At 44.1% G+C, this 23,984-nt stretch overlaps 1 protein-coding gene across 3 annotated transcripts in view; it reads right to left on the minus strand.

Annotated features, from left to right (window-relative positions):
• Positions 1–2,180: 2,180 nt before the first annotated feature.
• The window catches only part of LOC112071853 (ras-related protein Rab-15), a 28,288-nt gene continuing 6,484 nt past the window's right edge, over positions 2,181–23,984 (minus strand). The window contains exons 2-7 of one of the 3 annotated variants that reach the window (XM_070439539.1): positions 11,756–11,816; positions 11,391–11,451; positions 10,698–10,826; positions 9,689–9,766; positions 9,325–9,480; positions 2,181–3,633 (exon numbers count right to left, since the gene is read on the minus strand). In XM_070439539.1, the coding sequence (XP_070295640.1) occupies positions 3,475–3,633; positions 9,325–9,480; positions 9,689–9,766; positions 10,698–10,826; positions 11,391–11,451; positions 11,756–11,816 (644 nt within the window). In that variant the 3' untranslated portion in view covers positions 2,181–3,474. The remainder of the gene's footprint in view (positions 3,634–9,324; positions 9,481–9,688; positions 9,767–10,697; positions 10,827–11,390; positions 11,452–11,755; positions 11,817–23,984) is intronic. The other 2 variants (XM_070439540.1, XM_024139280.2) reach the window with 2 other exon arrangements.

Here is a 23,984-nt window from a genome sequence, read left to right on the forward strand (position 1 = left end):
TTGACTTTTCCCACGTTTTTGTTATGTTACAGCCTTATTATAAAATTGATTAAATCGTTTTTTCCCTCCATCAATCTACACACAATACCCCATAATGACATCACAATACCCCATAATGACAAAGCAAAAACTTGTTTTAGACATTTTTGCTAATGTATACAAAATAAAAAACTGAAATATCACATTTACATAAGTATTCAGACCCTTTACTCAGTACTTTATTGAAGCACCTTTGGCAGCGATTACAGCCTTGAGTATTCTTGGGTATGATGCTACAAGCTTGGGGAGTTTCTCACATTCTTCTCTGCAGATACTCTCAAGCTCTGTCAGGTTCGATGGGGAGCAAGCTGCACAGTTATTTTCGGGTCTGGCTGGGCCACTCAAGGACATTCTGAGACTTGTCCCAAAGCCACTCCGGCGTTGTCTTGGCTGTGTGCTTAGGGTCATTGTCCTGTTGGAAGGTGACCCTTTGCCCCAGTCTGGAACAGGTTTTCATCAAGGATCTATCTGTACTTTGTTCCATTCATCTTTGCCTCGATCCTGACTAGTCTCCCAGTCCATGCCTCTAAAAAAACATCCCTACAGCATAATGCTGTCACTGCCAGGTTTCCTCCAGACATGATGCTTGTTATTCAGGCCAAAGATTTTAATCTTGGTTTTATCAAACCAGAAAATCTTGTTTCTCATGATCTGAGAGTCTTTAGGTGSCTTTTGGCAAACTCCAAGCGGGCTGTCATGTGCCTTTTACTAAGTAGTGGCATCCGTCTGGCCACTCTACCATAAAGGCCTGATTGGTGGAGTGCTGCCAAGATGGTTGTCATTCTGGAAGGTTCTCCCATCTCCACAGAGGAACTCTAGAGCTCTGTCAGAGTGACCATTGGGTTGTTGGTCACCTCGCTGACCAAGGCCCTTCTCCCCCGATTGCTCAGTTTGGCCAGGCGGCCAGCTCTAGGAAGAGGCTTGGTGGTTCCAAATTGCTCTACGGTCAATTCCTTCGACCTCATGGCTTGGTTTTTGCTCTGACATGCACTATCAACTGTGGGACCTTATATAGACAGGTTTGTGTGCTTCCCATGACTGTGTTTTTGTATTTTAATGTGTATATATATATATATATATACAGTACCAGTCAAAAGTTTGGACACACCTACTCATTCAAGGGTTTTTATTTATTTATACTATTTTTTACGTTGTAGAATAATAGTGAAAACATCAAAACTATTAAACAACACATATGGAATCATGTAGTAACCCAAAAAGTGTTAAACAAATCAAAATGTATGTTATATTTGAGATTCTTCAAAGTACCCACCCTTTGCCTTGTTGACAGCTTTGCACACTCTTGGCCTCATCCAGGTGGGCTTCATCCATCTGTGAAGAAACTCTGATTGGCGCAAACTGTGTGGAGGAAATGGTGACCAGTCGTAAGCAACCAGACTTTAGTGGCTTAGTTATTTACTCAACTCCTCTTTAAATTTGACAAAGACACAGCAGTTGTTGATCAAGCAAAATTCTACAGTAAAACAGGTTGCTAGCAAGTTAGCAGAAACAAACTGTTGCCTCTCAACATAGCCAACTATCTAAGATGGAAATGATTGCATCACAATACTAGGCAGCCATTGCGAGAGTACCCATGAGTCTACTAGTCAAATTGTCATGGTTAGAGGTTCCAAGTCCGCTCTGTTCGTTCTAGTTCTATGTCCAGAGCTGCCATTTCAGTAAGCCAGATGTCACAGCAACACATTCACATAATCCAGATTCATCCTCACTGTCACCTCAGGCTGAGCAATGATCGATCGCTTGTATCATCACGATCAGCAGAATTGTCACGATAAAAGACAACAGTTTAAAAAGTTTAAGGAAAAGTCCTCATAGAACGACATGTACTTGTGACACAGTCAACAGTCATACAGTTATTTTGACTTTCAGATTATTTCAGGTATTTGACAGTGACAGGGATGTAAAGAGATCACGTGCTGTGAAACACGAGTGATGCAACTCTACAACCTAGTGGTAGAAAGCAATACTACAACTGTGACGCACATTCTATTCCTGACTCCTCTCCAACGCAGCGGGGGGCCTGCTGGCTTTTCATTTTCACCCAGGTTTAAGTTAGTCTCCTGGACCAGGCACAGATATACAAATCCGTAATGAAAAGCAGCAGGTGCTGTGGCCTGGAATTCAATTCAAACTTTATTGTTCCGTCTTGCGTCGTGACAATTTAACCATCTCTATTTCATAAAGCTACCACAGCACGATGAGTCATTCATCTGCAAGTATTTATTCAATAAACATGTGAAATAATTACAATGTTGGCACATTATATATCTCCACCAAATGCAATTCAAAAAGTACTCCCCCCCCCCCCCCCCCCCCCATCATCAAACAAAACACACATACATTTCATCTGTATCTAGAAAATCATAGTTCAGTATTTCATTCAATACTACATACCATATTATCACTTGTACACATAAACATGAGTTTCTGTTGATGGTAGCACTATTAACATTGTCAGTCGTAGAGAGAATAGGCCGGGTTAGGAATAATAACATCTGACCACTCTGGTCAAATTCTAAATTAAGTGTATAATGAAGAGGATCAGTTGAATAATTAACTTCATTGAAGTTGCAAGAAAGGAAATAAAAAAACTATGTGACTTGAAGTGTGGACGCATGCAGATCTCTGGCTGGTCCGTTGCTAGTCTGGATAACATGACATAAAACGGAAGAAAACAAAATACGTCATCATAGATAGAATCACAGAGGGAACGTTTTAAGACCATCGAAAATGTCCACACTTTATACAGGCCTGTAATGGTAATACGTTAAATTAAAACTAGGAGTCTTATGTACATTGTCATTGAAAGTTGCCTTGAGAAACAAAATGACGAGGCTGAAACTAAATGGAACATAGTCTGCACCACGAACAACAGTCTATTCCCTATGGTGCAGTAGGTCTGAGCTTAGCCGAGCAGTGTACTATAAAGGGAACAGTGGAGCATTTGAGATGCATTACAGTAGAACAGTGTAATGGGTCGTGACCACTTTATCAACAGCCCTGCGGTCTACTCTAAATACTGAAAGCTTCGTATATAATGCAGCATGTAACAGCAGCACCCTCTTGTGGCGAAACCTATCAACTACAATGAAAAATACAATTTAAAAAACCTATCAAACGCCAGTACACCACCTACGATGGTAGAACGGCAATCGGCTACGTTAATCAGGTTTAACACGAAGAAGAGAAGTGTCACCCTACACCCTATTCCCTACAAAGTGCACTACTTTAAACCAGATCTCGCATAGGAAATAGGGTGTGTTTTGAGACACATCCAGACCCAGTCCTTACATAAGAATTGGCACCCTATTCCCTACATAGGGCACTACTTTTCTCACCCCATTCCCTACATAGGGCACTACTTTTCTCACCCCATTCCCTACACAGTGCACTACTTTTGACCAGGCCCAGTCCTTAACACCAGCAGCCCTTCTTTGAGGCGGCGGCCCCGTCTGTGATGCCCTCCTCCTCCTCCAGGGCGGCGAGGTTGAGCTCGTCTGTGACCGACGCCCTTAGGAGGTCCAGGTCCTTCTTATTGGCTGCCAGGACCTGCTCAGCCAATCGTGTGAAGGACTGGGGTGGAGGGGTGGTAACATGGCACAAGGATAACAGAGAGGTGAAATGTTTTGTTTTGCAATGCTGAAGACTAATTTAACTGTTAGTGCAAATCTGTTTTATGTATATATATCACTGTATATATATATCACTGTATATATATTTTAAATGTAACCTTTATTTAACTAGTCAAGTCAGTTAAGAACAAATTATTATTTACAATGATGGCCTACACCGGCCAAACCCGGACTCGCTGGGCCAATTGTGCGCCGCCCTATGGGACTCCCAATCAAGGTCGGTTGTGATACAGCCTGGATATATCACTGTACACAGTGCCTTCGGAAAGTATTCAGACCCCTTGACTATTCTAAAATTGATTAAATTGTTTTTTGCCCCCTCATCAATCTACACACAATACCCCATAATGACAAAGCAAAAACAGGTTTTTAGAAATGTTTGCAAAATTTATAAAAAAAAGGAAAACTTATATTACATTTACATAAGTATTCAGACCCTTTACTCAGTACTTTGTTGAAGCACCTTTGGCAGCAATTACAGCCTCTAGTCTTCTTGGGTATGACGCTACAAGCTTGGCACACCTGTATTTGGGGAGTTCCTCCCATTCTTCTCTGCAGATCCTCTCAAGCTCTGTCAGGTTGGATGGGGAGCGTCGCTGCACAGCTATTTTCAGGTCTCTTCAGAGATGTTCGATCATATTCAAGTCCGGGCTCTGGCTGGGCCACTCATGGACATTCAGAGACTTGTCCCACACCACTCCTGCGTTGTATTGGCTGTGTGCTTAGGGTTGTTGTCCTGTTGGAAGGTGAACCTTCTCCCCAGTTTGAGGACCTGAGCGCTCTGCAGCAAGTTTTCATCAAGGATCTCTGTGGACTTTTCTCCGTTCATCTTTACCTCGATCCTGACTAGTCTCCCAGTCCCTGCCGCTGAAAAACATCCCCACAGCATGATTCTGCCTCCACCATGCTTCACCGTAGGGATGGTTTCCTCCAGACCTGACGCTTGGCATTCAGGCCAAGCCTGAATCAGACCAGAGAATTTTGTTTCTCATGGTCTGAGAGTCTTTAGGTGTCTTTTGGCAAATTCCAAGCAGGCTTTCGTGCATTTTACTGAGGAGTGGCTTCCGTCTGGCCACTTAAATCAAATTGGTCACATACACGTGTTTAGCAGATGTTATTGGTCACATAGCGAACATATTCAGCAGATGTTATTGGTCCCATACACATATTTAGCAGATGTATTGCAGGTGTAGTGAAATACTTGTGTTTCTAGCTCCAACCGTAGCAGTTAATATCTAACAATTCACAACAATTACAAATCTATAGTAAAAGAATGGAATTAAGAAATATATAATATTAGGATGAGCAATGTCAGAGCGGCATAGACTAAGATACAGTAAAATAGAATACAGTATAACCATATGAGATGAGTAATGCAAAAATGTAAACATTATTATAGTGACTACTGTTCCATTATTAAAGTGGCCAGTGATTTTAAGTATACAGTGGGGCAAAAAAGTATTTAGTCAGCCACCAATTGTGCAAGTTCTCCCACTTAAAAAGATGAGAGAGGCCTGTAATTTTCATCATAGGCACACTTCAACTATGACAGACAAAATGAGGGAAAAAAATCCAGAAAATCACATTGTAGGATTTTTAATGAATTTATTAGCAAATTATGGTGGAAAATAAGTATTTGGTCAATAACAAAAGTTTATCTCAATACTTTGTATATACCTTTGTTGGCAATGACAGAGGTCAAACGTTTTCTGTAAGTCTTCACAAGGTTTTCCACACTGTTGCTGGTATTTTGGCCATTCCTCCATGCAGATCTCCTCTAGAGCAGTGATGTTTTGGGGCTGTTGTTTGGGCAACACGGACTTTCAACTCCCTCCAAGATTTTCTATGGGGTTGAGATCTGGAGAACTGGCTAGGCCACTCCAGGACCTTGAAATGCTTCTTACGAAGCCACTCCTTCGTTGCCCCGGGGCGATGTGTTGTTTGATCATGTCATGCTGAAAGACCCAGCCACGTTTTCATCTTCAATGCCCTTGCGTGATGGAAGAGGAGGTTTTCACTCAAAATCTCAGCGATACTTGCGCCACATTCATTCTTTCCTTTACCACGATCAGTCGTCCTGGTCCCTTTGCAGAAAAACAGCCCCAAACAAGCACTTGATGTTCCACCCCCATGCTTCACAGTAGGGGTATGAGTGTTCTTTGGATGCAACTCAGCATTCTTTTGTCCTCCAAACACGACGAGTTGAGTTTTTACCAAAAAGTTCTATTTTGGTTTCATCTGACCATATGAACAATTTCTTCCCAATCTTCTTCTGAGATACATCATACTCTCTAGCAAACTTCAGACGGGCATTGGACATGTACTGCGTCTAAGCAGGGGGCATCACGTCTGGCACTGCAGGATTTGAGTCTCCTAGTCTGGCGGCGTAGTTGTGTTACTTGATGCTAGCTTTGTTACTTTGATCCCACTCTCTGCAGGTCATTCCACTAGCCCCGTGTGGTTCTGGGATTTTTGCTCCACCGTTCTTGTGATCATTTTGACCCCACGGGGTGAGATCTTGCGTGGAGCCCCAGATCGAGGGGATTATCAGTGGTCTTGTATGTCTTCCATTTCCTAATAATTGCTCCCACAGTTGATTTCTTCAAACCAAGCTGCTTACCTATTGCAGATTCAGTCTTCCCAGCCTGGTGCAGGTCTACAATTTTGTTTCTGGTGTCCTTATCGACAGCTCTTTGGTCTTGGCCATAGTGGAGTTTGGAGTGTGACTGTTTGAGGTGTGGACAGGTGTCTATTTATACTGCATAACAAGTTTCAAACCACACCCCGGGTGCATTAGAATACAGGTAGCGCTGAGTGAGGTAGGACGATGAGCCTCTTAAAGAAGAAGTTACAGGTCTGTGAGAGCCAGAAATCTTTCTTGTTTGTAGGTGACCAAATACTTATTTTCCACCATAATTTGCTAATAAATTCATTAAAAATCCTACAATGTGATTTTCTGGATTTCTTTTCTCATTTTGTCTGTCATAGTTGAAGTGTACCTATGATGAAAATTACAGGCCTCTCTCATCTTTTTAAGTGGGAGAACTTGCACAATTGGTGACTGACTAAATACTTTTTTGCCCCACTGTATGTATATAGGGCAGCAGCCTCTTTGTGCTAGTGATGGTTATTTAACAGTCTGATGGCCTTGAGATAGAAGCTGTTTTCAGTCTCTCGGTGCCAGCATTGATGCACCTGTACTGACCTCGCCTTCTACCATAAAGGCCTGATTGGTGGAGTGCTGCAGAGATGCTTGTCCGAACTCTGGAGCTCTGTCAGAGTGACCATCGGGTTCTTAGTCACCTTCCTGACCAAGGCCCTTCTCCCCCAATTGCTCAGTTTGGCCGGGTGGCCAGCTGTAGGAAGAGTCTTGGTGGTTCCAAACTTCTTCCATTTAGGAATGATGGAGGCCACTGTGTTCCTGGGAACCTTCAATGCTGCAGAAATGTTTTGGTACCCTTCCCCAGATCTGTGCCTCAGCACAATCCTGTCTCGGAGCTCTATGGTCAATTCCTTCGACCTCATGGCTTGGTTTTTGCTCTGACATGCACTGTCAACTGTGGGACCTTATAATATAGACAGGTGTGTGCCTTCCAAAGCATGTCCAATCAATTGAATTGACCACAGGTGGACTCCAATCAAGTTGTAGAAACATCTGAAGGATGATCAGTGGAAACAGGATGCACCTGAGCTCAATTTCAAGTCTCATAGCAAAGGGTCTGAATACTTATGTAAATAAGGTATTTCTGTTTTTTAATTTGAAATCAGTTTTTGCTTTGTCTGTACGGGGTATTGTGTGTAGATTGATGAGGAGAAAAAATATAATTTAATCCATTTTAGAATAAGGCTGTAACGTAACAAAATGTGGAAACAGTCAAGAGGTCTGAATACTTTCCGAATGCACTGTACATACACTACCGGTCAAAACTTTGGCGTCACTTAGAAATGTCCTTGTTTTTTAAAGAAAAGCACATTTTCGTCTATTAAAATAACATAAAATTGATCAGAAATACAGTGTAGACATTGTTAATGTTGTAAATGACTATTGTAGCTGGAAACGGCTGATTTTTAATGGAATATCTACATAGGTGTACAGAGGCCCATTATCAGAAACCATCACTCCTGTGTTCCAATGGCACGTTGTGTTAGCTAATCCAAGTTTATAATTTTAAAAGGCTAATTGATCATTAGAAAACTATTTTGCAATTATATTAGCACAGCTGAAAACTGTTGTTCTGATTAAAGGAGCAATAAAACTGGCCTTATTTAGACTAGTTGAGTATCTGGAGCATCAGCATTTGTGGGTTCGATTACAGGCTCAAAATTGCCAGAAACATAGAACTTTCTTCTGAAACTCGTCAGTCTATTCTTGTTCTGAGAAATGAAGGCTATTCCATGCGAGAAATTGCCAAGGAACTGAAGATCTCGTACAACGCTATTCCCTTCACAGAACAGCGCAGACTGCCTCTAACCAGAATAGAAAGAGGAGTGGGAGGCCCCGGTGCACAACTGAGCAAGTACAGTTTGAGAAACAGACGCCTCACAAGTCCTCAACTGGCAGCTTCATTAAAGAGTACCCGCAAAACACCAGTCTCAACATCAACAGTGATGAGGCGACTCCGGGATACTGGCTTTCTAATCAGAGTTGCAAAGAAAAAGCCACATCTCAGACCGGCCAATAAAAAGAAAAGATTAAGACGGGCAAAAGAACCCAGACACTGGACCGAGGAGTGGTCAGCAAAGTCACCGGATCTCAACCCTATTGAGCTGTTGTGGGACCAGTTTGACCGTATGGTACATAAGAAGTGCCCATCAAGCCAATCCAACTTGTGGGAGGTGCTTCAGGAAGCATGGGGTGAAATCTCTTCAGATTACCTCAACAAATTGACAACTAGAATGCCAAAGGTCTGCAAGGCTGTAATTKCTGCAAATGGAGGATYCTTTGACGAAAGCAAAGTTTGAAGGACACAATTATTATTTCAATTAAAAATCATTATTTATAACCTTGTCAACGTCTTGACTATATTTCCTATTCATTTTGCAACTCATTTCATGTTTGTTTTCATGGAAAACAAGGACATTTCTAAGTGACCCCAAACCTTGGAACGGTAGTGGGTGTATATACATATGTACAGTACCAGTCAAAATTTTGGACACACCTACTCATTCAAGGTTTTTTCTTTATTTTTTACTATTTTCTAGTTTGTAGAGAAATAGTGAAGACATTAAAACTATGAAATAACACATATGGAATCATTTAGTAACCAAAAAATCATTAAACAAGAGTTTGCAAATCTGTCATCAAGGCAAAGGTTGGCTACTTTGAAGAATCTCAAATATGTAGAAAATAGTAAAAATAAAGAAAAACCCTGGAATGAGTAGGTGTGTCCAAACTTTTGACTGGTACTGTATATATATATATATATATATATATATATATATATATCACTGTATATATCACTTGGACTCTGGGAGATACAGACTAAGACAAAGTGACTCAGGATGAAATGTTGTTCCATTATACAGTTAATAATAGTTTGCGTACCAGTAGACCGGCCGTGGTGCTTGGCTTTGGCCTGTGACAGACAGGCGACCATACACAGTGTTTGTTCAGGAGCTGTCAGCCACTCACCTCTGTGATGTTATAGTTGGTGGAGGCACTTGTCTCAAAGAAGTCCATCCCATAATCCTTGGCCAGCTTGTTGCCCTGTTCTGTAGCGACCTGCCTCTTCTCCTCCTCGTCTGACTTGTTCCCTATGAGGATCTTCTGGATGTTATCAGGAGCATACTGAGAGAGAGGGAGGGATGGAGTTGGGGAGAAAGGAAGAGGGGGGGAGAAAGGAAGAGGGGGAGGGATAAAGAGGGGGAGAGGGACAGAGAGGGGAGGGAGAGAGCGAGACAGAGAGTGAGTCATTCCGTCTGATTTGACAAAAGCACCTGTGCCGTAATAAAACATTTTGGCCAGAACCTATAACCCCCGACCCACTTGATCTCACCTCGTCCACATCGCTGGCCCACTTCATGATGTGCTGGAAGGATCGCTCACTTGTGATGTCGTAAACCAGGAAGATTCCCTGAAGAGAGGAGAAGAGAGAGGGGAGAGCAGAGGAGAGAGGAAGGTAGGAGATGAACGGAGGGGAGGGAAGAAACTTGTCATCTGATTCTGTTATGGTTGTCACAGCAACACCTCGTAGTATAGTATCCATGGGTGATAAGGGTGGTGAGTGGACAGGAGGAAACTGTTACAATGACACTAACTAGGGCGGCAGGTAGCCTAGTGGTTAGAGCGTTGGCCAGTAACCGAAAGGTTGCTGGATCGAAGGTTAAAAATTAAAATAAAACTAGCACCAGGAAACTGTTACTATGACACTAACTAGCACCAGGAAACTGTTACTATGACACTAACTAGCACCAGGAAACTGTTACTATGACACNATGACACTAACTAGCACCAGGAAACTGTTACTATGACACTAACTAGCACCAGGAAACTGTTACAATGACACTAACTAGCACCAGGAAACTGTTACAATGACACTAAATCAAATCAAATTTATTGGTCACATACACGTGATTAGCAGATGTTATTGCGGGTGTATCGAAATGCCTGTGCTTCTAGCTCCGACAGTGCAGTAATATCTAACAAATTACACAACATATACCTTATACACACAAATCTAAGTAGGAATGAATTAAGACTATAGACATATGGACGAGCGATGTCAGAGCAGAACGGACTAAGATACAGTAAAATAGTATAGAATACAGTATATACATATGGACGAGCGATGTAAGATACAGTAAAATAGTATAGAATACAGTATATACATATGAGATGAGTAATGCCAGATAGTGCCATTCCTTAAAGTGGCCAGTGATTTCTAGTCTGTGCCTGTAGGCAGCAGCCTCTGATGTGCTAGTGATGGCTGTTTAACAGTCTGATGGCATTGAGATAGAAGCTGTTTTTCAGTCTCTCGGTCCCTGCTTTGATGCACCTGTACTGACCTCGCCTTCTGGATGATAGCTGAGTGAACAGGCCGTGGCTCGGGTGGTTGTTGTCCTTGATGATCTTTTTGGCCTTCCTGTGACATCGGGTGCTGTAGGTGTCCTGGAGGACAGGTAGTTTGCCACTAACTATCACCAGGAAACTGTTACTATGACACTAGCACCAGGAAAATGTTACAATGACACTAACTAGCACCAGGAAACTGTTACAATGACACTAACTAGCACCAGGAAACTGTTACAATGACACTAACTAGCACCAGGAAACTGTGGCAATGACACTAACTAGCACCAGGAAACTGTGACAATGACACTAACTAGCACCAGGAAACTGTGACAATGACACTAACTAGCACCAGGAAACTGCTAAAAGCAACCCACCTTACCTACAGTATATCTGTTGACGTACAACTGCAGCTCTAGCTACAAGTGCAATGCATGTTCAGAAGGGAGAGTAACCTTATCTCCAGGCCACTTGCTCGATCCAGCTGGTGGATTAGACTAAATAAAGTGTAGAGTGGAGCTACAGTAACATTATGTTACCTGATCTGACCTCGTACCTGCAATATCACGAGGAAGAGGAGTTATGTTACCTGATCTGACCTCGTACCTGCAATATCACGAGGAAGAGGAGTTATCTTACCTGGTCTGACCTCGTACCTGCAATATCATGAGGAAGAGTAGTAATCTTACCTGTGCTCGTCTGTAGTACTGCTTAGTGATGGTCTGATATCTCTCCTGTCCTGCTGTGTCCCTGGAAGAAATCAAACGTCAAACACCCTCTCTTAGGAAATGACCATACAGGCGGTGAATAGTGATAATATCAGAATATGTTTCCATCCACGGTGGATCTTTGTGAGTTCAAAAAAGGTTTTTATCTTGAGATACGAGTCATTGCAAAGGGCTTTGTGCACTACAGAGAGGGGATCTCCTTTGTCTGAACACTTGTTTAGTGTCCAGTCTGTAAGCAGCAGTATGGGGTAAGCATGAACAAGAGTGTCTCCTAAATGACTAACATGATGTATATGTAAAATATGAATGAGGCTGCTTTGGTTTACCATATCTGTATCCGCACTTTGATGCCATCTATCTCCAGTGTCTTCATTTTAAAATCGACTCCTGCAAAAAGAGAAGAGTCAATATTGTGAATATGGAAACCTCTTGATTAATTCATCCTATTTAATGTGTGGAGGGGTTAGGTGAGGTAAGGTGAGGCGTGGTAAGGGGGGGGAGGTACGGCGGGGCGGGGCGAGATTTTCTCCTCTGTTTTCTATCCTAAACTATTAGACTAATACGTTTTTGCCCGATCTGAAATACTCTCTCAGACTAATACGTAGGTAAACATACATGGCATTTAAACACCACAATAATCACAGGTAAGTCATTAAACAGCTCTAACCAATGAACCCAACTAAAAAAGCTAAAAGACTCACAAACCATTACTCATTATCTAAGGCTCCACTCTAGTGAAGGGTTAACTGTGGCAAATCAATACTCAGTCCCTCAGATACTCTGACTTAAAGAGAGAGATGCCTGTCGTGTGGTTTTTATCAGTTACATTCCTCCTCTACTCAGCCTGAGCATGCCCTCTATTGAAAATGAGCAGTGTAGATGACAGAAATACTGCTTTCAAACTGCAGTGTGTTCACTTGATAAGGGCCTTGGCACTGAAACTCATCTGTAGACCCTGTAGCCACACTCTCAGACCTTCAGACTTAACCAGTGAGATGCCCATTGTGGCTGATATACACCTCATCTGTTGACGGGGCACTCCCATGAGAAAGATACTCCGATAGATGTGACATATTGCTTTTGTACTTCAGTGTGTTCATTCGAAACGAGTCTCATCTCGGCACGCATGTCTAAAACACGATAGACAACTAGTGACACTATCACAGGCCTACTTTTCAAACTGCTGTGTGATCGCTTGATCCAGTCTCTGCACTCAGACACTCATCTCATCTAAAACACTATAGTCACTCTCTCACAGGCCTGGGCCAAGACTGGAGTTCACTCCACTTCAGGGAGAGACAGAGAGGCCTGTTAAAATAGTAAAGCAGCCTGCTGTGTGACTACTACACTCTTTTTAAGAAAGGGTTTCTACCTAGAACCTAAAATGGTTCTTCGGCTGTCTCACAGGAGAACCCTTTGAGGAACCATTTTTGGTTCCAGGTAGAAACCTTTTGTTTCAAGGTACGACCCTTTTGGGATCTATATAGGACCCTTTCCACAGAGGGTTCTACATGAAACCCAGAAGGGTTCTATCTGGAACCAAAAAGGGTTCTACCTGGAAAAAAAAGGGTTATCCTAAGGGAACCCTTTTTTCTAAGAGTGTAGAACTGTGTGACTACTAGGACTGTGTGACTACTAGGACTGTGTGACTACTAGGACTACGTGACTACTAGGACTATGTGACTACTAGGACTGTCTGACTACTAGGACTGTCTGACTACTAGGACTGTGTGACTACTAGGACTGTGTGACTACTAGGACTGTGTGACTACTAGACTCTGTGACTACCAGGCTGTGTGACTACTAGGACTGCGTGACTACTAGGACTGCGTGACTACTAGGACTGTCTGACTACTAGGACTGCGTGACTACTAAGGACTGTTCTGACTACTAGGACTGTTGACTACTAGGACTGTTGACTACTAGGACTATCTGACTAACTAGGACTGGTGACTACTAGGACTGGTGACTACTACGACTATCTGACTACTAGGACTGTTGACTACTAGGACTATCTTGACTACTAGGACTGCGTGACTACTAGGACTGTGTGACTACTAGGACTGCTGACTACTAGGCTGTCTGACTACTAGGACTGCGCGACTACTAGGACTGCGTGACTACTAGGACTATCTGACTACTAGGACTGTGTGCACTAGGACTGTGTGACTACTAGGACTGTGTGACTACTAGGACTGTGTGACTACTAGGACTGGTGTGACTACTAGGACTGTGTGACTACTAGGACTTCTGACTACTAGGACTATCTGACTACTAGGACTGTGTGACTACTAGGCCTGCGTGACTACTAGGACTATCTGACTATAGGACTGTTGACTACTAGGACTGTGTGACTACTAGGACTATCTGACTACTAGGACTGTGTGACTATTAGGAAACTGTTGGAACTACTAGGACTTGTGGTGACTACTAGGACTGTGTGACTACTAGGACTGTGTGACCTACTAGGCTATCTGACTACTAGGACTGTGTGACTACTAGGACTGCGTGACTACTAGGACTATCTGACTGCTAGGACTATCTGACTACTAGACTGTGTGACTACTAGGACTATCTGACTATAGACTGTGTGACTACTAGGACTGTGTGACTACTAGGACTGTGTGACTACTAGGACTGTGTGACTACTAGGACTATCTGACTACTAGGACTATCTGACTACTAGGACTGTGTGACTACTAGGACTGCGTTGACTACTAGGACTATCTGACTACTAGGACTGTGTATAGAGGTTGTGACTACTAGGACTATCTGTACTACTAGGTTGTGTGACTAGATGTGTGACTATGACTGTGACTCTAGGACTGGTGACTACTAGGACGTGTGACTACTAGGACTATCTGCCTACTAGGACTGTGTGACTACTAGGGACTGCGTGACTACTAGACTATCTACTGCTAGGACTATCTGACTACTAGGACTGTGTGACTACTAGGATATTGACTACTAGGACTGTGTGACTACTAGGACTGCGTGACTACTATGATATCTGTACGACTGTGTGACTCTAGGACTGTGTGACTACTAGACTGTGTGACTACTAGGACTGTGTGACTACTAGGACTGTGTGACTACTAGACTGTGTGACTACTAGGACTGTGTGACTACTAGGACTGTGACAGCTAGGACTGTCTGACAGCTAGGACTGTCTGACAGCTAGGACTGTCTGACAGCTAGGACCGTCTGACAGCTAGGACCATCTGACTACTAGGACCGTCTGACAGCTAGGACCGTCTGACAGCTAGGACCGTCTGACAGCTAGGACTGTCTGACAGCTAGGACCGTCTGACTACTAGGACCGTCTGACAGCTAGGACCATCTGACAGCTAGGACCATCTGACTACTAGGACTATCTGACTACTAGGACTGTCTGACTACTAGGACTGTCTGACTGCTAGGACTGTCTGACAGCTAGGACTGTGACTACTAGGACTGTGTGACTACTAGGACTGTGTGACTACTAGGACTGTCTGACAGCTAGGACTGTCTGACTGCTAGGACTGTCTGACAGCTAGGACTGTCTGACAGCTAGGACTGTCTGACAGCTAGGACTGTCTGACAGCTAGGACTGTCTGACTACTAGGACTGTCTGACAGCTAGGACTGTCTGACAGCTAGGACTGTCTGACAGCTAGGACTGTGTGACAGCTAGGACTGTGTGACAGCTAGGACTGTGTGACTACTAGGACTGTCTGACAGCTAGGACTGTGTGACTACTAGGACTGTCTGACAGCTAGGACTGTCTGACAGCTAGGACTGTCTGACAGCTAGGACTGTCTGACAGCTAGGACTGTCTGACAGCTAGGACTGTCTGACTACTAGGACTGTCTGACTCTAGGACTATTACTACTAGGACTATCTGACTACTAGGACTGTCTGACTACTAGGACTGTCTGACTACTAGGACTATCTGACTACTAGGACTGTCTGACTACTAGGACTGTCTGACTACTAGGACTGTCTGACTACTAGGACTATCTGACTACTAGGACTATCTGACTACTAGGACTGTCTGACTAGGGAAGGAGTATGCAGACCGTGGCACAGTGAAAGGTCACAGGCTTGTCTTGCCTGGGACTGGGAGGACATGAAGGCTCTCGCTCTCTCCCTCTTTCTCTCTCTGTGTCTTGCTTCTCTCCAAGCATCTCTCTCTCTTCCCGCACTCTTTCTATGCTTCTCGCTCTCCCCGTCTCTCCCTCTCTCCCCAGTCTCTCCCAGTCTCGCCCCAGTCTCTCCCCAGTCTCCCCCAGTCTCGCCCCAGTCTCTCCCCAGTCTCTCCCCAGTCTCTCCTCTCGTCTCTCCCGTCTCTCCCCAGTCTCTCCCGTTCTCTCCAGTCTCTCCCTCTCCATCCCTGTCTCTCCCAGTCTCTCCCAGTCTCTCCCTCTCCATCCCCGTCTCTCCCAGTCTCTCCCCGTCTCTCCCTCTCTGTCTCTCCCGTCTCTCCAGTCTCTCCCCGTCTCTCCCAGTCTCTCCCTCTCCATCCCCGTCCTCTCCCGTCTCTCCCTCTCCGTCTCTCCCCAGTCTCTCCCCAGTCTCTCCCCAGTCTCTCCCCAGTCTCTCCCCAGTTCTCCCCAGTCTCTCCCCGTCTCTCCCCGTCTCGCCCCAGTCTCGCCCCAGTCTCGCCCCAGTCTCGCCCCAGCTATCTAAGACGTCCTCTCGAATAGATGAATGGGAAGTGTCGGCTCAGCTATCTAAGACGTCCTCTAGAATAGATGGAATGGGAAGTGTCGGCTCAGCTATCTAAGACGTCCTCTAGAATAGATGAATGGGAAGTGTTGTCTCAGCTATCTAAGACGTCCTCTAGAATAGATGAATGGGAAGTGTCGGCTCAGCTATCTAAGACGTCCTCTAGAATAGATGAATGGGAAGTGTTGTCTCAGCTATCTAAGACGTCCTCTAGAATAGATGAATGGGAAGTGTTGTCTCAGCTATCTAAGAGCGTCCTCTAGATAGATGAATGGGAAGTGTTGTCTCAGCTATCTAAGACGTCCTCTAGAATAGATGAATGGGAAGTGTTGTCTCAGCTATCTAAGACGTCCTCTAGAATAGATGAATGGGAAGTGTTGTCTCAGCTATCTAAGACGTCCTCTAGAATAGATGAATGGGAAGTGTTGTCAGCTATCTAAGACGTCCTCTAGAATAGATGAATGGGAAGTGTTGGCTCAGCTATCTAAGACGTCCTCTAGAATAGATGAATGGGAAGTGTTGTCTCAGCTATCTAAGACGTCCTCTAGAATAGATGAATGGGAAGTGTTGTCTCAGCTATCTAAGACGTCCTCTAGAATAGATGAATGGGAAGTGTTGTCTCAGCTATCTAAGCATATGGAAGATCTGATAGAATATATCACAGTAGTGTTCAAACATCCGGTGTAGGATTGAAGAAGAAACATGTTCTTGAATAAGGTGAGAGGGGTTTTCATATTGTAAAGGGAATTCCGGGGGGTAGCCCCGACAGGGACTCGACCCCGGGTCCAGCGACTGTCAACTGTCAACACATTAGCCAGTATGCCAAGAGATCCAAACCCCTTTTTATTTATTTATTTGTATTTTATTTAACATTTTATTTATTTAACTAGCCAAGTCAGTTAAGAACAAATTCTTATTTACAATGACGGCCTAACCCGGCCAAACCCTAACGACAATGAGCCAATTGTGCGCCGCCCTATGGGACTCCCAATCACGGCCGGATGTGCTACAGCCCAGGGTCGAACCAGGGTCTGTAGTGACACCTCCAGCACTGAGATGCAGTGCCTTAAAACCTCTGCGCCGCTCGCCACCCTTGATGAGGTAGCTACAATATGATCACTATGTGTGTAACGGTTGACTTGCAGTCCAAAGTGTTTTGTCACAGTGTCTGTGCTCTGTGAATGAAACGGACACAGTCTAGCAAAGACACTGTTCTATGACTCTCCACCCCATCACATCACACCCAGCCGTGACAATGAAGCTCAAATACAGCTCCCCTCTGAGAAAGCGGTGGCTAATTGGTCATGGTAGTGTTTCATCACAATCTGCAAGGCGGAGAAGCTGCTAATAGGTACAAGGAAGTGACTGGTCTAATTATCTTGAACACAGCTCACTTCCACCTTCATTAGGTGATGACACGTCAGGAGTGTACTGTAGGTAGTAGGCCTAAAACTGACAGACAGGCTTTTATATTGGACACATGGATACTGGGACACTGGGGAGAGTGGGGCCTGTCTTACCCTAAAACATGGCTATGTGGTTGTCTTACCTGCCTTAGTTGAATGCACTGACTGCAAAATCGTTTAGGATTAGAGAGTCTGCTAAAAGACTAAAATACAAATGGCTTTAGACAGTGATAGGAGTATACAGCCACATCTCAGGGAATGCATCTGTCACACAGTGTTAGAGACCTTGCAACAATACAGTAACTTTCCCCCCAAAAAAAACATCCCAGCTTTTCCAGAAATCCTGGCAGGAAGATTCCTAGATTCAGGAGGGAATAACTAGGAAATCCCAGAATCCACCGACCAGGATTTCTGGAAAACCTGGGAATTTTGGGGAAAGTTAACGGAATTTTGCAAACCCTATAAGAGTGAATCAGAGTGGTTCTGCTGACTAAGGCCATGCCAAGCCATTCACAGTACTGTAGTCTTCAGGGCACTCTATTTTCTTAGGACACAAACAGAAAGCTTGTCCATTGTAAACTACATTGACTGCACTGAAACATACAAAGGACAGGGGAAGGGAGGGAGAATAAACAAAAGCGTCCACCATGGGGCATGTACGGCAAAGAAAACAAGCAGCTTTCAACTAACCTATTAAGTGTGTTTTACCCAGAGTTGATATAGTATTTAGTGTTTACAGTGTGTTTTACCCAGAGTTGATATAGTATGCTGTGGTGTTCTCTGTCTAAAGTTCTAGAACCAGGAGTGTTCTTCATAGAAACTACATCCTAGTGATATTTTGTGGTGTTTCTCTGTCTAAAGGGTTCTAGAACCAGGAGTGTTCTTCAATAGAACTACATCCCTAGTGATATCTCTGTGGTGTTCTCTGTCTAAAGGAGTTCTAGAACCAGGAGTGTTCTTCCATAGAACTACATCCCTAGTGATATCTCTGTGGTGTTCTCGTCTAAAGGGAGTTCTAGAACAACAGGAAGTGTTCTTCATAGAACTACATCCCTAGTGTATTCTCTGTGGTGTTCTCTGTCTAAAGGAGTTCTAGAAACCAGGAGTGTTCTTCATAGAACTAATCCCCTAGTGATATCTCTGTGGTGTTCTCTGTCTAAAGGAGTTCTAGAACCTGGAGTGTTCTTCATAGAACTACATCCTAGTGATATCTCTGTGGTGTTCTCTGTCTAAAGGAGTTCTAGAACCAGGAGTGTTCTTCATAGAACTACATCCCTAGTGAATATCTCTGTGGTGTTCTCTGTCTAAAGGAGTTCTAGAACCTGGAGTGTTCTTTCATAGAACTACATCCCTAGTGATATCTCTGTGGTGTTCTCTGTCTAAAGGAGTTCTAGAACCAGGAAGTGTTCTTCATAGAACTACATCCTAGTGATATCTCTGTGGTGTTCTCTGCTAAAGGAGTTCTAGAACCTGGAGTGTTCTTCCATAGAACTACATCTCCTAGTGATATCTCTGTGGTGTTCTCTGTCTAAAAGTTCTAGAACCAGGAGTGTTCTTCATAGAACTACATCCCTAGTGATATCTCTGTGGTGTTCTCTGTCTAAAGGAGTTCTAGAACCAGGAGTGTTCTTCATAGAACTACATCCCTAGTGATATCTCTGTGGTGTTCTCTGTCTAAAGAGTTCTAGAACCAGGAGTGTTTCTTCATAGAACTACATCCTAGTGATATCTCTGTGGTGTTCTCTGTCTAAAGGAGTTCTAGAACCTGGAGTGTTCTTCATAGAACTACATCCCTAGTGATATATCTTGTGGTGTTCTCTGTCTAAAGGAGTTCTAGAAACCGGAGTGTTCTTCATAGACTACATCCCTAGTGATATCTCTGTGGTGTTTCTCTGGTCTAAAGGAGTTCTAGAACCAGGAGTGTTCTTCAATAGAACTACATCCTATGATATCTCTGTGGTGTTCTCTGTCTAAAGGAGTGTCTAGAACCTGGAGTGTTCTTCATAGAACTACATCCCTAGTGATATCTCTGTGGTGTTCTCTGTTCTAAAGGAGTTCTAGAACCAGGAGTGTTCTTCATAGAACTACATCCCTAGTGATATCTCTGTGGTGTTCTCTGTCTAAAGGAGTTCTAGAACCGGAGTGTTCTTCATAGAACTACATCCCTAGTGATATATTGTGGTGTTCTCTGTCTAAGGAGTTCTAGAACCAGGAGTGTTCTTCATAGAACTACATCCCTAGTGATATCTCTGTGGTGTTCTCTGTCTAAAGGAGTTCTAGAACCAGGAGTGTTCTTCATAGAACTCATCCCTAGTGATATCTCTGTGGTGTTTCTCTGTCTAAAGGAGTTCTAGAACCTGGAGTGTTCTTCATAGAACTACATCCCTAGTGATACTTCTGTGGTGTTCTCTGTCTAAAGGAGTTCTAGAACCAGGAGTGTTCTTCATAGAACTACATCCCTAGTGATATCTCTGTGGTGTTCTCTGTCTAAAGGATTCTAGAACCTGGGTGTTCTTCATAGAACTACATCCCTAGTGATATCTCTGTGTGGTGTTCTCTGTCTAAAGTTCTAGAACCAGGAGTGTCTTCATAGAACTACATCCCTAGTGATATCTCTGTGGTGTGTCTCTGTCTAAAGGAGTTCTAGAACCAGGAGTGTTCTTCATAAGAACTACATCCCTAGTGATATCTCTTGTGGTGTTCTCTGTCTAAAGGAGTTCTAGAACAGGAGTGTTCTTCATAGAACTACATCCCTAGTGATATCTCTGTGGTGTTCTCTGTCTAAGGAGTTCTAGAAACCTGGAGTGGTTCTTCATAGAACTACATCCCTAGTGATATCTCTGTGGGGTTCTCTGTCTAAAGGAGTTCTAGAACCAGGAGTGTTCTTCATAGAACTACATCCCTAGTGATATCTCTGTGGTGTTCTCTGTCTAAAGGAGTTCTAGAACCAGGAGTGTTCTTCATATAACTACATCCCTAGTGATATCTCTGTGGTGTTCTCTGTCTAAAGGAGTTCTAGAACCAGGGTGTTCTTCAATAGAACTAACATCCCTAGTGATATCTCTGTGGTGTTCTCTGTCTAAAGGGTTCTAGAACCAGGAGTGTTCTTCAAGAACTACATCCCTAGTGATATCTCTGTGGTGTTCTCTGTCTAAAAGGAGTTCTAGAACCAGGAGTGTTTCTTCATAGAACTACATCCTAGTGATATCTCTGTGGTGTTCTCTGTCTAAAGGAGTTCTAGAACCAGGAGTGTTCTTCATAGAACTACATCCCTAGTGATATCTCTGTGGTGTTCTCTGTCTAAAGTTCTAGAACCAGGAGTGTTCTTCATAGAACTACATCCCTAGTGATATCTCTGTGGTGTTCTCTGTCTAAAGGAGTTCTAGAACCTGGAGTGTTCTTCATAGAACTACATCCCTAGTGATATCTCTGTGGTGTTCTCTGTCTAAAGGAGTTCTAGAACCAGGAGTGTTCTTCATAGAACTACATCCCTAGTGATATCTCTGTGGTGTTCTCTGTCTAAAGTTCTAGAACCAGGAGTGTTCTTCATAGAACTACATCCCTAGTGATATCTCTGTGGTGTTCTCTGTCTAAAGGAGTTCTAGAACCTGGAGTGTTCTTCATAGAACTACATCCCTAGTGATATCTCTGTGGTGTTCTCTGTCTAAAGGAGTTCTAGAACCAGGAGTGTTCTTCATAGAACTACATCCCTAGTGATATCTCTGTGTGTTCTCTGTCTAAAGGAGTTCTAGAACCAGGAGTGTTCTTCATAGAACTACATCCCTAGTGATATCCTGTGGTGTTCTCTGTCTAAAGGAGTTCTTAGAACCAGGAGTGTTCTTCATAGAACTACATCCCTAGTGATATCTCTGTGGTGTTCTCTGTCTAAAGTTCTAGAACCAGGAGTGTTCTTCATAGAAACTACATCCCTAGTGATATCTCTGTGGTGTTCTCTGTCTAAAGGAGTTCTAGACCTGGAGTGTTCTTCATAGAACTACATCCCTAGTGATATCTCTGTGGTGTTCTCTGTCTAAAGGAGTTCTAGAACCTGGAGTGTTCTTCATAGAACTACATCCCTAGTGATATCTCTGTGGTGTTCTCTGGTGCAAAGAATATTGTGTTCTAGAATATAGTGTTCTGTTCTCTGTCACTGCTCCAGCTTGCCCAGCCGGCTACGTCAGATCAAATACCTCGGTGGGTTGCAGGTGCAGCCAGGTATTCCAGCCAGGAGTGAGAGGTAAATTGTCTGTCTGTCTGCTACAAAGACAACAGCTTCTGTGCACAGGGTTACAGATGGCCACTCATGTGTCTGTCTTCTACAAGACAACAGTGCTTCTGTGCACAGGGCTACAGATGGCAACTCATGTGTCTGTCTGCTACAAGACAACAGCTTCTGTGCACAGGGCTACAGATGGCCACTCATGTGTCTGTTGCTACAAGACAACAGTGCTTCTGTGCACAGGGTTACAGATGGCCACTCATGTGTCTGTCTGTCCAAGACAACAGTGCTTCTGTGCACAGGGTTACAGATGGCCACTCATGTGCCTGTCTGCAAAAAGACAACAGTGCTTCTGTGCACAGGGTTACAGATGGCCACTCATGTGTCTGTCTGTACAAGACAACAGTGCTTCTGTGCACAGGGTTACAGATGGCCACTCAGTGGTCTGTCTGCTACAAGACAACAGTGCTTCTGTGCACAGGGTTACAGATGGCCACTCATGTGCCTGTCTGCTAACAGACAACAGTGCTTCGGTGCACAGGGTTACAGATGGCCACTCATGTGTCTGTCTGCTACAAGACAACAGTGCTTCTGTGCACAGGGTTACAGATGGCCACTCATGTGTCTGTCTGCTACAAAACAACAGTGCTTCTGTGCACAGGGTTACAGATGGCCACTCATGTGTCTGTCTGCTACAAGACAACAGTGCTTCTGTGCACAGGGTTACAGATGGCCACTCATGTGTCTGTCTGCTACAAGACAACAGTGCTTCTGTGCACAGGGTTACAGATGGCCACTCATGTGTCTGTCTGCTACAAGAACAACAGTGCTTTCGTGCACAGGGTTACAGATGGCCACTCATGTGCCTGTCTGCTACAAGACAACAGTGCTTCTGTGCACAGGGTTACAGATGGCCACTCATGTGTCTGTCTGCTACAAGACAACAGTGCTTCTGTGCACAGGGTTACAGATGGCCACTCATGTGCCTGTCTGCTATTGGCTGTCTACCAAGTGACATCCTATTCACTGAATAGTGCACTACTCTTGACAGGGGGCCATAGAGCTCTGGTGAAAGGTAGTGCACTATGTTGAGAATAGGGAGCCATTTGGGATGCAGTTTGTCTAGATCAAACAAACCACATTGAGTCCACAGAGAGGTATAGATCCAGACCGACTGACCAACACTGGCTAACACCACTCTGACTATCAATATAGTGTTCACACACACACACACACACGTTGGTTTTACTATCCTTGTGGGGACCAAACAATTGATTTCCATTCAAAGTCCTATTTTCCCTAACCTAACCCTAACCCCAATGCCCTACCCCTAATCCTATCCTAACCCCTATCCCTAACCCTAAGCGGAACCTAACCCCTAAGCCGGAACCTAACCCCTAAGCCGGAACCTAACCTAAGCCGGAACCTAACCCCTAAGCCGGAACCTAACCCCTAAGCCGGAACCTAACCCCTAAGCCGGAACCTAACCCCTAAGCCGGAACCTAACCCCTAAGCCTGAACCTAACCCCTAAGCCGAACCTAACCCCTAAGCCTGAACCTAACCCCTAAGCCGGAACCTAACCCCTAAGCCTAAAAATAATTTGTTATACACTGCTCAAAAAAATAAAGGGAACACTTAAACAACACAATGTAACTCCAAGTCAATCACACTTCTGTGAAATCAAACTGTCCACTTAGGAAGCAACACTGATTGACAATAAATTTCACATGCTGTTGTGCAAATGGAATAGACAACAGGTGGAAATTACAGGCAATTAGCAAGAAACCCCAATAAAGGAGTGGTTCTGCAGGTGGTGACCACAGACCACTTCTCAGTTCCTATGCTTCCTGGCTGATGTTTTGGTCACTTTTGAATGCTGGCGGTGCTTTCACTCTAGTGGTAGCATGAGACGGAGTCTACAACCCACACAAGTGGCTCAGGTAGTGCAGCTCATCCAGGATGGCACATCAATGCGAGCTGTGGCAAGGTTTGCTGTGTCTGTCAGCGTAGTGTCCAGAGCATGGAGGCGCTACCAGGAGACAGGCCAGTACATCAGGAGACGTGGAGGAGGCCGTAGGAGGGCAACAACCTAGCAGCAGGACCGCTACCTCCGCCTTTGAGCAGGAGGAGCACTGCCAGAGCCCTGCAAAATGACCTCCAGCAGGCCACAAATGTGCATGTGTCTGCTCAAACGGTCAGAAACAGACTCCATGAGGGTGGTCA

Source organism: Salvelinus sp. IW2-2015, unplaced genomic scaffold, assembly GCF_002910315.2.
Source record: "Salvelinus sp. IW2-2015 unplaced genomic scaffold, ASM291031v2 Un_scaffold1746, whole genome shotgun sequence".
Taxonomy (NCBI): Eukaryota; Metazoa; Chordata; class Actinopteri; order Salmoniformes; family Salmonidae; genus Salvelinus; species Salvelinus sp. IW2-2015.